The following is a 12425-nucleotide window of genomic DNA, read 5'->3' as shown; positions in this document are numbered from 1 at the left end:
TGGTAGAATACGACACTGGTCTGTTACACGTTACTCTGGTAGAATACGACACTGGGTCTGTTACACGTTACTCTGGTAGAATACGACACTGGTCTGTTACACGTTACTCTGGTAGAATACGACACTGGTCTGTTACACGTTACTCTGGTAGAGCACGACACTGGTCTGTTACACGTTACTCTGGTAGACACGACACTGGTCTGTTACACGTTACTGTGGTAGGATACGACACTGGTCTGTTACACGTTACTCTGGTAGAATACGACACTGTGTCTGCTACACGTTACTCTGGTAGAATACGACACTGGTCTGTACACGTTACTCTGGTAGAATACGCATACTGGTCTGTTACACGTTACTCTGGTAGAATAAGACACTGGTTCTCTACACGTTTACTCTGGTAGAATACGAATACTGGTCTTGCTACACGTTACTCTGGTAGATACGAGACTGGTCTGTTACACGTTACTCTGGTAGAATACGACACTGGTCTGTTACACGTTACTCTGGTAGGATACGACACTGGTCTGTTACACGTTACTCTGGTAGAATACGACACTGGTCTGTTACACGTTACTCTGTAGAATACGACCACTGGTCTGTTACACGTTACTCTGGTAGAATACGACACTGGTCTGTACACGTTACTCTGGTAGAATACGACACTGGTCTGTTACACGTTACTCTTGGTAGAATACGACACTGGTCTGTTACACGTTACTCTGGTAGAATACGACACTGGTCTGCTACACGTTACTCTGGTAGAATACGACACTGGTCTGTTACACGTTACTCTGGTAGAATACGACACTGGTCTGTTACACGTTACTCTGGTAGATTTGGACTGAGTAGATATGGAGCATGTGTTGAAGTAGTGGATGAAGTCCTGCGCCAAGGTGGGCCACCAGTACTTTTCGGAGAGGGATTAGATGGTGGGGGTGTCCAGCGGTGAGGAATGTGTATGCCCAGGTTAACAGCCGATCTCTCAGCCCTGTGGGAACGTAGATGCACTCCGGATATCTACATCTATGTCCCAACATACAGGGCTAATGATACAGCAGGACCGATTGATAGGCTGGTGGGCATTCACAGGGCCCTCAACCGGCATGGAACCACAGGGTACGGGAAAGCATGTCCTCCAGCATGGAACCACAGGGTACGGGAAAGCATGTCCACCGGCATGGAACCACAGGGTACGGGAAAGCATGTCCTCCGGCATGGAACCACAGGGTACGGGAAAGCATGTCCTCCGGCATCCTGGTCCCCAGGCGGTCATTTTCATACGCGACCATGTGATGGTGGGATTGTGACGTTGGAGCCGCGGGAGTCCGAGGATTACCTTGTGTACAGGTGCGGAGGTGATAAAGAAGGGAAGGCTTTCCTGGCGAATTGGGTGAGTGGTGCGATGATGTGTGTAACTGTGCCAGATCCCAATGGTCGTGTGTCCAGAGCATGGATAGGAAAAGGAGTGGTGAGCGGTTTATGAGATTAAGTTCAGGGAGGAGGTGAGGGCCTGGTTGATGAAGTTCTCAACGGCACCGGAGTCCACTAGAGCTGTAGAGACAACACTTGAGGGACAGCCATCCAGTGAAATAGGAACCAGAAAGGGTTTGGCTAAAAAACTAAGAAAATGAGATACTCACGCCTACCCTGGGAGATGGAAGGTCACGGGGCTGCCTCTCTGTTCTAGTGGATCCTGCGTAAGGACGCACTGGACACCACTGAAGGTAGAGCGGCCCTCCTGGCCGCAATAGGAACAGAGCACCAGCTGTCTCCGGCGACGCCGCCCTGCAGCGGAGAGGTGTGTGGGCCCCTACCTCCATGGGTTCAGGCTCTGCCTCGGGACAGCCAAAGGAGGGAGGCGAGTAGCGAGATGGACACCGGCGCTCCCGCAGAAGGTTATTCAGACGGATGACCATCGAGATGAGAGCATCCACAGGAAATATTGTCATCTCGACATGCCAACTCCATCTCGACCTCCTCGTGCAGTCCACAGCGGAATAGAATGCGGAGCGCTGGCTCAATCCATCCGCTGGAAGCTGCCACAGTCCGAAAGGTGAGGGCGTACTACTCTGCGGTCTGGGCACCCTGCTGGAGCTGGAAGAGTTGCTCGCCTCCCTCTCTGCCCTCTGGAGGATGGTTGAAGACCGTCGTGAACAGAGCCATGAACATCTCATAGGACCCCAGCTCCTCCTCTCCTTTCTCCCAGACATCCGTAGACCACTCCAACACCCGTCMGGTCAGCAGGGGAATGACCGTGGCAACCTTGGACCTCTCGGTGGTGGAGATTCCCATCTGATATGTTAAATAGAGGGAGCATTGGAGTAGGAAACCACGGCATTTCGATGGAGTGACATCATATTTCTCCAGAAGGGATAGTCGGGGTATCGCTGACCTGGGCGGACAGCTGGGTAGGCTGGTTGGACTGGCTCACTGTGACGACCCGTGGTAGGATGCCCTCTGATGGGGGTATTGAGAGCCTCGCTAGTGGTGTCGAGGCAGTGGAGAACGCGGAGAACCTCCTCCATGGCCGTACTCAGTTTCACCCAGCTGGTCGCGGTGTTGATGGATTAGATTACCTTGTTCCTTAACCGTCTGGAGGAGGGTTAAATCTTCTGCTGCTTCCATATTGTCGAGGTGTTAATTCTGTAACGTATACGCCGGGAGTCAGGAAGCAGGTGTAGAAGGTGAGTTTAATAAAGAACCGAAACAGTTTTAACAAACATGAGACACGTACATAACGTAAGAGAAAACAATAACACCTAGTAACTGAAGACAACTGAGGGCTAAATAAAAGGGGGAGTAATCAGGGAGAAAATGATGAGCAGGTGTGCACAATGTGGGTTGCCAGGACTTGGTGGTTAGTAGACTAGCGATGTCGAGGGTAGGAGGGAGGGAGCAGGAGTAGGCGTTACATGCAGACCAAAAATGTCGCGTTACCAGCTACAAGGATGTAATGAGAAAAGTAGAATTCTCTTCTGCCACCCCACTCCTCAGATTGTCCTTTATAATAGGGCAATAGGGCCTCAGGGGAGACAGACAGAGGTAGAGAGAAAGGGAGGGGGTAGAGATGAGAGAGAGGGGTAGAGAGAAAGGGAGGGTGTAGAGATGAGAGAGAGGGGTAGAGAGAAAGGGAGGGTGTAGAGAGAGAAAGAAAGGAGGTAGAGGGGAAAGGAGGGGTAGAGAGAGAAGGGAGGGGTGGAGAAGAGAGAGAGGTAGAGAGAGAAAGGAGGGGTTAGAGAAGAGAGCGCGTTAGAGAGAAAGGGAGACTACGAGCATCTGACCAAGATTTTAGTTCTGGGTTAACTGAGATTACCAGTTTATAGGCAGGCATCGACCAGCGCAAGTCCAAGTCCCAGTCCCATTCACAGACCCAGTCCCCAGTCCAGCACCAGCACCAGCCATTCACAGACCCAGCCCAGTCCATTCACAGACCAGCACCAGTCCATTCACGACCAGCACCAGTCCATTACAGACCCAGACCCAGCACCAGTCCCAGCACCAGTCCCATTTACAGACCCAGCACCAGTCCATTCACAGACCCAGTCCCAGCACCAGTCCAGCACCAGTCCCATTTACATACCCAGCACCAGTTTCCAGCACCAGACCCAGCACCAGTCCATGCCAGCACCAGTCCAGCACCAGTCCCATTTACAGACCCAGCACCAGTCCCAGCACCAGACCCAGCACCAGTCCCAGCACCAGTCCCATTTACATTACCCAGCACAGACCCAGCACCAGACCCAGCACCAGTCCCAGCACCAGTCCCATTTACAGACCCAGCACCAGGACCCAGCACCAGGCCCAGCACCAGTCCCATTTACAGACCCGAGCACCAACCCAGCACCCAGACCCAGCAACAGGTCCCAGCACCAGTCCCATTTACCACAGACCAGCACCATGACCAGCACAGACCCAGCACCATCCCAGACCAGCCCACACAGCCCAGCACCAGCCCATGTCACAGACCCAGACCCAGACCAGCTCCATTTACAGGCCGCACCAGTCCCATTCACGACCAGTCCCATTCACAGACCTAGCACCAGTCCCATTCCCAGACCCATTCACAGACCCGCAACCCAGTCCGCATTCACAGTCCCAGCCCAGACCACACCAGTCCCATTTCACAGACCCAGCACCAGTCCATTCAACATACCAGCACCAGTCCCATTCACAGACCCAGCACCAGAGCCACACAGTCCCATTCACATCCCGCACCAGACCCAGCACCAGTCCCATTCACAGACCAGCACCAGTCGCCATTTACAGACCAGCACCAGTCCCAGCACCAGTCCCATTCAACGCAGACCAGCACCAGACCCAGCACCAGTCCCTTCACAGACCCAGCACCAGTCCCATTCACAGCACCAGCACCCCAGCAGCCAGTCCCATTCACAGACCGCAGCAGCCAGTCCAGCACAGTCCCAACCACATACCCAGCACGCAGAACCCAGCACCAGTCCCATTCACAGAGCCCAGCACCGCGACCAGCACCAGTCCCATTCCCCACCCAGACCCAGCACCAGAGTCCCATTTACAGACCACGCACCAGTCCACAGCTCACCAGTCCCATTTCACAGACCCAGCACCAGACAGCAACCAGTACACCAGTTCACAACCCGCACCAGTACCCATTCACAGACCCGCACACACAGGTCCCATTCACAGACCCAGCACCACGCCCAGCACCGATTCCATTCACAGACCCAGCACCCATGCCACCACCAGTTCCATTCACAGCCACAACCAGCCCATTCACCAGCACGGTACCGCACCATCCCATTCACAGACCAGCACCATGGTCCAGCACCAGTCCCATTCAGACCCAGCCACCAGTCCAGCACCAGTCCCATTCACAGACCCAGCACCAGACCCAGCACCAGTCCCATTCACAGACCCAGCACCAGTCCCAGCACCAGCGCCAGTCATTTCATTCGTTTGAATGGTCTGAATAGTATACTGGTCATAATCCAAAACCCACTACTCTATTCCTCCACTACTACTGGTGCGGTAGTGGATACCGCCCGTCATTCACCATCAGCTCAGTATACATGAAGGCATGGACACAGGCCTAGTCATGGACACAGGCCTAGTCTGAAAGAGGACTAAATTAGCAATACATCAATGCACTGCTACCCTGCTTGCTTTGCCTTGTATGGTGCCAGCCAGACAGCCAGCCAAAAACCCAGCCAGCCAGCCAGCCAGAGAGCCAGACAGACAGACAGACAGACAGACAGACAGACAGACAGAGAGCCAGCCAGCCAGCCAGCCAGCCAGAGAGTGTGCAAAGGCATATTTAGGTGCACTTTATCCAGTGCTTTTGAGCGGGAGATAATTGCAGTATAATTGAATTGGACTGATTATTTATTTTGAATCAAATGAATGGCCCTTCTGCAGTGATTTGATGACTGCGTTCCAAATGACACCCTATTCTCTATATAGTACTAGTTCCCTACTTTTGACCAGGGAATAGGGTGYGATTTGGGACGCACAGCCTTGATGAAAGCAGCAGAGAAGTGGAGGATRAGAGAATGAGTGCTAAAGTGTTTCATTAAAGGCCCGGTGAAATCAAAATGATGTTTTCCTGTGTTTTGTATCATATTGTGGAAAAGATGATGGAATGAACATTGTAAAAGTGTGAAAAGGTTCTTATCCCCTGATAGTTAAAATATTATAATCAGCAGATTTGCATGGGGGAGAATTTCAGCTTGCCTGGTGACATCACCAAGCAGTAAATTGGTTAATAGACCAATAACAAAGATAGTTCCAATCCTCTCTGCTAATAACAGCTAGTTTTCAGTTTTTCCCCCCTTACTAAGACCCCTCCCAGACAGTCGTAGCAAAATGATTACTGGAGCCATTTATGTTTGCAAAGAATATATATTTTTGTTAATTTTAATGGAAAACTATGACAGTAAGGTACTTAATTGTTACCCAGAAATGATTTGATATCGATATAAAAACAGCTTAATTGTTACCCAGATGTCACACCCTGATCTGTTTTACCTGTCCCTGTGATTGTCTCCACCCCCTCCAGGTGTCGCTTATTTTCCCCAGTGTATTTATCCCTGTGTTTCCTGTCTCTCTGTGCCAGTGTATTTATCCCTGTGTTTCCTGTCTCTCTGTGCCAGTGTATTTATCCTTGTGTTTCCTGTCTCTCTGTGCCAGTGTATTTATCCCTGTGTTTCCTGTCTCTCTGTACCAGTGTATTTATCCCTGTGTTTCCTGTCTCTCTGTGCCAGTTCGTCTTGTATGTTTAGTCAAGTCAACCAGCGTGTTTTTCCCTGTACTCCTTTTCTATTGTCTTTTGCTAGTCTTTCCGGTTCTGACCCCTGCCTGACTGGACTACTTTCCCACCTGCCTGATCATCCTGCCTGCCCTGACCTTGAATCTGCCTGCCCTTCGGTACCTATTGGACTCTGATCTGGTTTGGACCTTTTTGCCTGTCCACAACCATTCTCTTGCCTACCCCCTTTTGGATTAATAAACATCGTAAGACTCCAACCATCTGCCTCCTGTGTCTGCATCTGGGTCTCGCCTTGTGCCTTGATACCAAGAAATTATTTGATATCGATATAAAAACAGCTTAATTGGGCCTTTAAGCGCTGCCCAACCCAACAACAGTAGTAAAATAATACAACATTCAAACACACCACCGAAGCCAACTGATGGGATACAAAACCCGTGAGGGCACCATCAACAGCTACAGTAAATCTGTGGCTGCATGTGTCAAAAGTTACACCCTATTCTCTATTTAGTGCACTACTTATGTATACTGTTGGTCAAAAGTAGTGCACTATATAGTAAGTAGGCTGCCAGATATGCAGCCTTTGACACAAGGGACCAGATGCCGCATATTAAAACATTACAAACACTTACAGATCAAATCCTGTGGTGGGTATGCCACCGCGATATGTTCCCCCACAGTTCCGAGAACTTAAAGGCCCAGTGCAGTCAAAAAACATACTTTTACTGCGTTTTATATACTGTATATTTCCACACTATGAAATTGGAATAATACTGTGAAATTGTGAAAATAATGAAAAATGCAGTTTTAATGTAATTTCTGCCTGTTTTGGTGGGATGGAGTTTCAGCCTCCCATGGTGACGTCACCAGGCGATAAATTAGTTAATAGACCAATAAGAAAGAGAGTTCCAAACCTCTCTACCAATAACAGCCAGTTTACAGTTTTCCCCTCCCCACTCAGACCACTCCCAGACAGTTCTAGCTAAATTCTTGCTTGAGAAATTGCCCTTTGCTAAGAAGCAAATGTTGTTTATTTTTGACCATTTTAATTGAAAACAATCACAGTAAGGTACTTAACTGCTACACAGACATKTTTTGATATTGAGATAAAACAGCTACATTGGACGTTGAATGGAAAAATCATAGATCTGATTTTTGATTAAATTGCTTTTTTTTATTGACTTCAGGAGAAGCACATCAATCAGTCGTGAAATGATAATGACTGCATCTGGACACATCATCTTAAACCATACAGGTGGGAGTCGCTCCTCGTCCTCGTCACGCCTCAGATGTAGGATCTTAATTTGAGCCAGTTTGAGCCAGTTCATTTTTTGAGCCAGTTTGAGCCAGTCAGTTCAATTTGAGCCAGTTCTTTCTAGGGAGTTGTTCCTAGCCACCGTGCTTCTACACCTGCATTGCTTGCTGTTTGGGGTTTTAGGCTGGGTTTCTGTACAGCATTTTGTGACATCAGCTGATGTAAGAAGGGCTTTATGAATACATTTGATTGATTTGCTACAGCAGGAAAATCATCCTGCAGCAACAGGAAATGTGAATTATTATGTAGACTATAATTAACGGACATTTTTGTGAGGGTTGATACATTTTTTCGTAAGGGAAAATCAAGTCTGGAATTTCAAAGTTTAAATAACACAATTCAGAAGCCTTTTTAAACCTCAAATACACTACAAGTTTTACAATTCCTGCATTGCAGAATTTTTTTCCTGCTACAGTGTGATCAAATTAAAATCCTACATCTGTGCATGTGTGAAGGACCCTTTGGAACAGAGCTGTGAAAGTTAAGAGCCCATGTCAGAGTCCCAAATGGCACCCTATTCCCTATAGAGTGCACTACCTTCGATCAGAGCCCTGTGGGATTCCCTGATCAAAAGTAGTGCACTACAAATAGAATAGGGTGCMTTTTTGGGAGTAAAATCTATAACTATATAACCATGACAGAGCGTGCCAACGCCTTTACAGAATCCTGCTGCATCGAGGGGAATTTCAAGTGGCTGTCAGAGGGTGAGGTGGCCTTGTATGGAGAAGTGGCTCTGCATCCCAAACGGCATCATATTCCCTATAGAGTGCACTACTTTTGATCAGAGGCCCTATGTTCCCTGGTTAAAAGTAGTGCACTGCAGAGGGAACAGAGTGCCCATTTGGGACGCACCCTAAGTCTGAAGGTAGCTGGGCTAGCGTAGTGTTAGAGGACTGCTCTGCTGTAGTGCAGGGTTAACAGGAACACTCCTTCAGACAAACACTACTGTTATAGAGGAATACAAGTGGGCATAGAGGCAAGCAGACAGCTAAGAGTCCACCTGCAGTGGCAGACCAGGCAGGATCCTCTCTCTCTCTCTCTCTCTCTCTCTAGACAAACATTGTCAGAGGAATGGCCTTACTGAAGAGCACAGTGACTTTCAATGTGGCACCGTCATAAGATGCCACCTTTCCAACAAGTCAGTTTGTCAAATTTGTGCCCTGCTGGAGGTGTCCCGGTCAACTGTAAGTGCTGTTATTGTAAAGTGGAAACGTCTAGGAGCAACAACGTCTCAGCAGCAAAGTGGTAGGCCACACAAGCTCACAGAACTGGACTTCCGAGTGCTGAAACGTGTCTTTCCTCGGTTGCAACACTCACTACCGAGTTCCAAACCTTGCCTCTGAGAAAGCAACGTCAGCACAAAGGACTGTTACTCGGGAGCTTCATGAAATGGGTTTTCCATGGCCGAGCAACCGCACGCACACAAGGCTAGAGTTCTGCTGGAGTGATGAATTCATGCCTCACCAATCTTGCAGTCAACGGACAAATCTGTGATTAGGCGGATGGCAGCAGGTCGTAACCTGCCCCTCAAGGCATAGTGCCAACAACTGTAAAGTTTTGGGAGGAGCAATAATGGGCTGTTTTTCATGTGTTCGGGCTACAACCCCTTAGTTCCAGTGAAGGGAAACCTTAACGCTACATCATACAATACATTCTAGACGATTCTGGGCTTCCAACCTTCTGGCAAAGTTTGGGTAGGCCCTTTCCTGTTTCAACAACATGACCAATGCCCCACGTGACATAGTGAGGGTCCATGACAGAAGATGGTTTTTCGAGATCCCTTGTGGGAAAACTTTACTTGGCGTACACAAGAGCCCTGACGTCAACCCTATCGAACACCTTTGGGATGAATTGCAACGTAGACTGTGAGCCAGGCCAACGCCCAACATCAGCACCCAACCTCACTCATTCTCTTGTGAAAGAAAGTCCTGAATGGAAGAAAGTCCCCGCCAAAGCAATGTATCCAACATTCTAGTGCAAAGCCTGCCCAGAAGAGCTGGAGCTGTTCCAGAAATATATATGTTTGCGTGGCTCCAGAACAATATGACTGTTGGGTGGGTCTCCAGAACATATATACTGTTTGGGTGGCCGATTACTGGGTTCCAAACATATATACTGTGGTGTGGGTTTGATGTCTCCAGAAACATATATATACTGTTGAGGTGGTTCAGAACATATATACTGTTGGGTGGTCTCCAGACATATATCTGTGGGTGGTCTCCAGAAATATATGTGATGTCTGTTGGGTGGTCCCAGAACCATATATACTGTTGGTGTGGTCTCTAGAAATATATACATGTTGGGTGCTCAGAACATATATACGTTGGATGGCTCTTAGACAGTTAGTATACTGTTGGGTGGTCTCCAGAACATATATATCCTGATGTGTGGGTGTCATCCAGAACATATATACTGGTGCTGTTGGGTTCTCCAAGAACATATTACTGTTGGGGGTTGGTGTCTCGCAGAACATATATACTGTTGGTGGTTCTAAGAATATATTACTGTTGGGTGGTCTCCAGAACATATATCTGTTGTGGCTCAACATTGTTTGGATGGTCTGTTGGGTAGGTCTCCAGAACATATATACTGTTGGGTGGTCTCCAGAACATATATACTGTTGGATGGTCTTCCAGAACATATATACTGTGATGTTGGGATGGTCTCGCAGAACATATATACTGTTGGTGGTCTCGTATATATCTGTGGTAGGTCTCCAGAACATATAACTGTGATTCACATATATCTGTTGGGTGGTCTCCAGAACAATATACTGTTGGGTAGTCTCCAGAAACATATATACGGTGTGTTGTGGGTGGTCTCCAGAAACATATATACGTTGGTGTCTGTTGGTGGTCTCCAGAACATATATACTGTGGGTCTGTTGGGGTTGGTCTTCAGAACCATATATACTGTTGGGTGGGTTCCAGTACTTTGGGTGTCTCCAGAACATATATACTGTTGGTGTCTCAGAACATATATATGTTGGCTGTGTGTCTCCAGAACATATATTACTGTGGGGTGGTCGTTGGTGGTCTCCAGAACATATAATACTGTTGGTCGTTGGTGGCTCCAGAAACATATATACTGTTGGGTGGTCTTCCAGAACAATTTTGCTCAAACATATACGTTGGAAGCTGTTGGAGGTCTCCAGAAACATATATACTGTTGGTGTCTCCAGAACTATAACTGTTGATGGTCTCCAGAATAATATATTCTGTTGGAGGTCTCCAAAACATATTATACTGTTGGTGGCGTGGTGCTCCAGAACATATATACTGTTGGGTGGTCTGTTGTGGTCTCCAGAACATATATACTTTGTCTGTGGGTATGGTCTCCAGAACAATATACTGTTTCAAAACTGTTGGGTCGGTCTCACAGAACATATATACTGTTGGTGGTGCTCATAGAACATATATGTTGGACCTCTGTTGGTGTCTCCAGAACATATATACTGTTGGGTGGTCTCCAGAAACATATATATTAGTCCAGACAATATAGTTGGAGTGCGTCAACATTACTGGTGGGTGGTCAGAAAAACTTGTGTCTCCAGAACAATATATTACTTGTGGTGGTCTCTAAACATATATAAATGTTGGGTGGTCTCAGACATATATACTGGTTGGGTGTCTCCAGAACAATGATAGTGTGGCCAGAAATAACTTGGTGTCTCCAGAACATATATACTGTTGGATGGTCTCCAGAACATATATACTGTTGGTGGTCTCCAGAACATATAACTTGCTCAGAAGATGGTCTGTTGGTTAGTCTCCAGAACATATGTACTGTGGGTGTCTCCAGAACATATAACTAGTCTGATGGATGGGCTCCAGAACTATTGATATACTTGTTGGATGGTTGGAGTCTCCAGAACATATATACTGTTGGGGTCGTCTCCAGAAACATAATATAACTCTTGGATGTCTGTGGGTAGTCTCGCAGAACCATATATACTGTTGGTGGTCTCCAGAACATATATTACTGTTGGGTGAGTCTGTTGATGGTCTGCCAGAACATATATTTACTGTTGGGTGGTCTGTTGGTGGTCTCCAGGAACATATATTTACTGGTTGGGGGTCTCCAGAACATATATTACGGTTGGGTGGTCTGTTGGATGGTCTCCAGCAACATATATTACTGGTGGGTGGTCGTTGGTGGGTCTGCCAGAACATATATACTGTTGGGTGGTCTCCAGAAATATTTACTTTGTGGTTCCTAGACATATCATTACTGTTGGGTGGTCTGTGGGTGGTCTTCCAAGACATATAATACTGTTGGATGCGTCTCTAGAACATATATACTGTTGGGTGGTTCTGTTGGGTGGCTCTCCAGCAACATATATACTGGTTGGGCTGGTCTGTTGGGTGTTCTCCAGAAACAGATATACTTGTTGGGTGGTCTGTTGGGTGGTCCTCCAGAAACATATTATACTGTTGGGTGGTCTGTTGGGTGTCTCCAGAACATATATACTGTGGGTGGTCTGTTGGGTGGATCTCCAGAAACATATGATTACTGTTGGATGGTTCTCTAGAAACATATATTACTGTTGGGTGGTCTGTTGGGTAGGGTCTCCAGGAACATATATTACTGTTGGGTGCCGTCTGTTGGGTCGGTCTCCAGAACATATATACCTGTTGGGTGGTCTGTTGGGTGGTCTCCAGAACCATATATACGTTGGGTGGTCTTCCAAAACATATATAACTGTTGGAAGGTCTGTTGGATGTCTCCAGAACATATATACTGTTGGGTGTGTCGCCAGAACATATATACTGTGGATGCGTCTGTTGGGTAGTCTCCAGACATAATATACTGTTGGGTGTCTCCAGACAATATTACTGTGGGATCTCTCCGGGCTTTTTTTGT

At 47.6% G+C, this 12425-nt stretch overlaps 1 protein-coding gene across 1 annotated transcript; it reads left to right on the top strand.

Moving 5' to 3' along the window:
• Nucleotides 1–2875: 2875 nt before the first annotated feature.
• LOC139027030 (uncharacterized) lies at nucleotides 2876–4924 on the top strand (the record flags this gene model as incomplete). The annotated part of the gene is made up of 2 exons (XM_070442229.1): nucleotides 2876–2884; nucleotides 3331–4924. Coding segments are annotated over exons 1-2 (1603 nt in total), but the record flags the coding sequence as incomplete, so codon positions are not given.
• Nucleotides 4925–12425: the final 7501 nt, after the last annotated feature.

This window comes from Salvelinus sp. IW2-2015, unplaced genomic scaffold (assembly GCF_002910315.2).
Source record: "Salvelinus sp. IW2-2015 unplaced genomic scaffold, ASM291031v2 Un_scaffold6899, whole genome shotgun sequence".
Taxonomy (NCBI): Eukaryota; Metazoa; Chordata; class Actinopteri; order Salmoniformes; family Salmonidae; genus Salvelinus; species Salvelinus sp. IW2-2015.
This window is presented reverse-complemented; position numbering and strand designations above follow the sequence as displayed.